The sequence below is a fragment of the Gavialis gangeticus genome, unplaced genomic scaffold, assembly GCF_001723915.1.
Source record: "Gavialis gangeticus isolate Ggan-Ray unplaced genomic scaffold, GavGan_comp1, whole genome shotgun sequence".
In the NCBI taxonomy this organism is placed as follows: domain Eukaryota; kingdom Metazoa; phylum Chordata; order Crocodylia; family Gavialidae; genus Gavialis; species Gavialis gangeticus.
The window spans coordinates 21,260,832-21,266,485 of record NW_017729031.1 but is presented as its reverse complement, the minus strand read 5'-3'; the positions used below and the strand labels follow the sequence as shown (position 1 = coordinate 21,266,485).

Genomic DNA, 5,654 nt, shown 5'->3' with positions numbered 1-5,654 from the left:
TGGAGGCTGGATGAACACCTTGCTGGGGTCATTTGACCCCAGTACTCTTTCCTGCCATGGCAGGGGGTCGGACCTTTTGATCTGCTCAGGTCCCTTCCGACCCTAGAAACTATGAAACAGGGAACTGAGGGCAGGGGACAGTGGGTCGGGAGTGAAGGACACTGGATCAGGACTGGCCATTCATGTTTACAAATGGGTCCTTGAAGAGACAAAAAAGGTTGAGAACCACTGATCTAGAAGACACTGATGAGAACAAATGACTTTGCCCTGGGCTGTCCAACTTCTGAGTGCCTGGGGGCCACATCACACCACAGTGACACCCTATGCCATGTGGGGATCCCAAACACTCCTGGATTCCTGGCCACAGGCTTCCTGAGTTCTGAGGACCACCCTCCCCTGGAGCACGAAGCAAAAGCTGCAAGAGGAAAGGAGAGCCTGGAGACCCTGGTGGCAGCAGCCAGTGTGACTTGGGGGTGGGGAGGGGATGGGGGGACAGGCAAGTAGTGCCTGGACTAGGAGCCACAGGTTAACCCCTCAGGGGCTGCACATGACCTGCAGGCCACCTGTTAGATAGCACTGATTTAGGCTATCCGTTTCTGAGTTCTAGAGAAGAGCTAGATATACAGGTGCCTCAAAGCCCAACTGAGACTACTAAGTCAGAGGTCATTACTGAAAATAACTGCAAGGTCCTATAATGTCTCTGAGGGTGTAATATGGTATTTCTAGCCATAAAAACTGCATGGAGTTCTGTTTAACACACTTCAGATTCCCACAGATACAGCAGGCAACTACTGAGGTAATGGAAAAGGCACTAAAAAAATGCCAAATCTCATTATTTCAATACTAAGGTCACCACTTAACCTGATTTCAGTGTGCTTCCTAACTTTCGCAGAACTGGACACTTTCAGCTGTGCGCACCACATTAATCCTCCTTACCACTTTAGAGTACCTGCCTTTAATATCATCCTTAAACTTGGCAAGGCATAGTTGTTTTACAGGACTGCTAACAACACAGAATTGATAGTGGATTGGATGGACAAGAACAGGGGTATCAAATTCACCCAGCCCCCAGAGCCTCCATCCAGACTCACCTTCGGTGATGAGTCAAACAGTAACAGGCTGCTCATTACTCACTCTCACCCCAACAAGCATCACTAACAGGGCTCTATATCTCACAAGGGCCTTTCTCTTCCTCTGCTGATGAGACTGAGCCCTGAGAATACCCCTGATCCCCAATGACATCTCCATCACAACCCACAGAGAAAGCCAGTACAGGGTCTGGCTATTGTTGTGCTCCCCAAAATACCAGGATCTTGCTGATGTCTTTGATGAGAAGAAAGACGACATCATGCCATTCACCCCAAAAATGTTATAACTGCCCCACTGACCTGCAACCAGGTGCTAAGATTCCCTTTGGATCAACTTATGCTTTACCTGAGCCTGAACTAGGTACCCATCAGGAATACGTTCAGAAAAATCTAGTCAAGGGATTTATCTGCCCATCCAAATCTCCAGCTGGGAGACTAGAGACAATCTTCTTCGTTTTTATGAAGGATGGGTCCTTCTGCCCCGTTTGGATTACAGAGCCTCAAATCGGACAACTGTCTGCAACCATTTTCTACTGCGCCTAATCAACGAACTTCGAGCGACTCAGACTGGCCAAAATATTTTCCAAGCTGGATTTACAAGGGGCCTACAATTTGGTCCAAATATGAAAAGGATGATCAGAAAACTGCCCTTCAGCTCTGATATGGTTATTTTGAACATGTAGGCATGCCCTTTGGATTCTGTAATGCCCCACTCCCACCACCGATGCTGCCACTGCCAATGGCAACAGCAGCTTCTTTGGGTCCAGGGCGCGTGGGATCAGGATCCTACATGAGCTGATTTGCCCTGGGCCCTACACCTTGCTCAGGTCGACTCTGCCTGTGGATTTTATTGTAGATCTCCCACTCTGAGGACTGGCTCAACAATTATGTTGACTGGTTGACTAAAACAACCTATTTCATCCCTCTTTAGGCTACTCCTATAGCAAGTGAAACTGGTAACTTGTTCCTGGGATACATTTTCAGCTTCATGGCTGTCTGACTCAAGTAATTTCAAATCACAACCCCCAGTTTTTCTTCACTTTTCTAGCACGAGTTTTGCAAGGCTCTGGACATGGAAACATTCATTTGTCTGTGTAACACCCCTAAACAAATGGGTAGACAAAGCATATAAATCATAACCTTGAACAATACCTCAAGTATTCTTTGAACTATCATCAAGAAAACTGGGTAGCCTTGCTACCCTTGGTGGAATTTGTTTGTAATTATCTTTTCCATGCCTCCACACACCAAACCCTGTATTTTTTCTAATTATCTGTCCCACCTCCAGCTTCATCCAGTACTGTCTGCTTTCCCTCAACTACCTACCAGATATGAGGTCATTCTGGAAGTCACTGAATATTTAAATCCCTTCACTTTTAAACCTCAACTGCCTGAACCTCTGACGGTACACCCAGTCTTTCACACGCCTTTCATAAAATCATAGAAAATTAAGGTTGGAAGAGACCTCAGGAGGTCATCTAATTGAACCGCTGCTCAAAGCAGGACCAACCCCAACTAAATCATTCCAGCCAGGGCTTTGTTGAGCCAGTCATTAAAAACCTCCACCACCTCTCTAGGTAATCCGTTTCAGTTCTTCACCACCTTCCTAGTGAGAAAGTTTTTCCTAATATCCAACTTAAACTTCCCTTGCTGCCACTTGAGACCCCTGCTCCTTGTTCTGTCATCTGCCACTACTGAGAGCGATCTAGCCCCATCCCCTTTATAACCACTGTTCAGGTAGTTATAGGCTGCTATCAAATCCCCCCTCAGTCTTCTTCTGCAGACCAAATAAGCCCAGTTCCCTCAGCCTGTCCTCATAAGTCATGTCCCCCAGCCCCCAACCATTTTCTTTGCCCTCCGCTGGACTCTCTCCAACTTGTCTACATCCTTTGTACAGTGGGGGGTGCAAAACTGGACACAATACTCCAGATGTGGCTTCATCAGTGCAGAATAGATGTTCTGTTCAAACCTTATACTGAAGGCCCTTTTCCCAATGGAAAGACCCACCAATAATAGTTGAAGGGAACAAAAAACACTGATAGACAGATGTTAGACTCCAAATGAGTTTAGGGGAAGAACGGTCTCGGGAACTGACAGTCACGTCCATAATCCTGATCTGGTGTAGGTTTTCCACCAAGAGTACCCAGAAAAGCCTAGACCTGGGCTACCAAACTGGCAGCCTCACCCAGCTAATGAATTAGCTCGTCACTATTAGGGCCTCCTAATTGCCTGCTAGAGATAGCAGTCTCCCTATTTAAGTCTACCCAGGGTGGCAAGCTGCAGGAGAGCCAATAGTTCTACCTGAAGGTCTACTGTGGTAACCCTCTCTGGTTCTTGTGCTCTTTGGTTTTCTGGTTTCTGACCCAGATCAGCTCTGCTTCTGAACTCTGACTTTTGGGAACTCTTCTCAGCTTTGGAATTTTAGTCCCCGACTTGGCCTGTGACCTAGACTCCACCTCTGCAATACTCCCTGGGATTTGATAACTTGGACTCTACTCCCATCCCCCCCCCGTGTAGCTCTGGACTGCCTAACTCCTGACTTTAGCCCTTCTCTAGTGGCCCATTCACTAGACTAAAGCACCTATGGCCTGGTCCATATATCAGGCAAGTGATCAGCTCAGGAGTTCAAATAAAAATTAATTTAATTAAAATTAGTTTAATTAAATTAGTTTATGGCATATGATGCCATCGTCACCAGCGAACAGCTGAATAAACAAGTTTTCAAAGACATAATTGTAAATTGCACTGATAATAACTCAGGGTAGGAAGCAAGGAAAGCTGACAATTAACTTGTAATACCATGTTTTTCAGAATTGTCATGGGTGCTACAAATAAAACATCTGTCACAAGCTAGTTTGTTGCCATCAATTTGCTGGACACTATTAAAACTAGAATAGGTCAAGCTAAGAAGGATGCTCTCCTTTAGACAGTCTTCAACAACTAATTTATTCTACTAACATGTTTTTTATTTGATAATAGTACTTGAATCCAAGGCAAGGTTCCCCCCCCCATTTAACATGGAAGGAAAACCCCTTCTTTTGGATTTGAATATAAAAGGGGTGGGGAAGCTGCTGCAGCTCTCAAGTTGGAGCCGCAGCAGTTGCCTGCTCCCCACTTCCCCCCGCCAACTATGCCACCTGCTCTCCTGCAGCCTATGTGCAATTGATACTGCTGGGCCAGGCAGGGGCTGGAGTGACCATGTGCTCCATGCCCTAGGCTGGAGCAGGAGCTGCAAGGGGTAAGCAGTGGCAGGGTGCGGGGAATGGTGGGGTCATGTGGGGAGGGAGCAGAAGCAGTAATGAGGGGTGCGTAGCAGCAGGGCAGGCAGGTGGAAGGTGGGGTAGGCAGCAAGGGGGGCAAATCATGGAGCGTCAGGCCATTTGACTCCCCTGCTGCTGCCTGACCCCTTGCAGCAGGGATGGGGAAGGAGAGATGGACTCTAATATGACTCCCAATAGTTACATTGTATAAATGGAAATTAATAATAAATGTGTAAGTTTTTCCACACATAGAACCTAATTACTGTGGGGAGAAGGTTTAAATTCAAAGGTGTCTTGGATTCAGGTAAATGTAGTATATCTTTCCACTGACTAATCAGAAAAACAGTAGAAGCACAGAATCTCATTATTTCATAAACATCAGCAAAGTTCCTGAACATATTAACTAACTCGTGTATGTGACCAAGGTGGTTTAAAAAAACAAACAAACAAACAAACAAACCCAAAAATCTCAGCAAGTGTTCTCCTGAGTTAAGTCTATAAACCACTGCCTGAAATGGTCCATCTTCTCTCTGCACCTCAGGAACACCCGAGGTATTATCCAGGAAAATACAACCAGCTGAAACTATCTTTCAGAGCTATCAGGTTCTAGTTACTGCACTGATACTTTAATCCGGGGGTTGGAGACCTATGGCCCATAGGCTGATCTGACCTGTGTTTGATGGAGCGGGGCTTTGCTCACGCTGCACTGTGCTGCAGCTGGACGGGCAGCAGAGAACTGCACTTGTGCTACATGACAACTGGGCATTGGTGAGAAGCAACGACAGCAGCCAGGTCCCAGCACCAGCCTGCCTCTGACCCAACCTGGCCTGCCGCCAAGAAATTTTTCAGAACAATCATGATATATTGCCACTCAAAACCCCACCCTACACAATTACCAATCAAGATCCATATTAACATTCCTTTAAGAACAACAGAAATGAATGAATTACATTAGCTTAATATCCCACCAAAAACTAAGACATCCATCCTGATTTTTACAGTGTATAATAGGGTGACTAATAATATTGAAGGATTGCTCATGAACACTATACCATTTTTTATTTTACAAAAAGCAAATTTGTTTTAATCCATACAAACATGGAATGAGGCAACCTATTTTGACAAGCTTTTTGTGATTGTTCACAAAAAAATTCTAAAACTGAACTAACATATTTCAGCACATCATGAAAGAAGCATTTTCCCTGCCACTTCTCTCAAGTGCAAATATGATGCCTTTCTTCTGGAAAGGGAGCAGTCTTTCCCTCAGTTTTTCAGGTAGAAAAAGTAACTTAGCATCAATATTCTC

The 5,654-nt window shown here is 45.4% G+C and overlaps 1 protein-coding gene across 1 annotated transcript in view; it reads right to left on the bottom strand.

The window, feature by feature from the left end:
* ZRANB3 (zinc finger RANBP2-type containing 3) overlaps positions 1–5,648 on the bottom strand; it is a gene marked incomplete at its 5' end in the record, with an annotated part of 89,463 nt that extends 83,815 nt beyond the window's left edge. Inside the window, one exon of the mRNA XM_019522492.1 lies at positions 5,551–5,648. Coding sequence (XP_019378037.1) covers positions 5,551–5,648 — 98 coding nt within the window. The remainder of the gene's footprint in view (positions 1–5,550) is intronic.
* Positions 5,649–5,654: the final 6 nt, after the last annotated feature.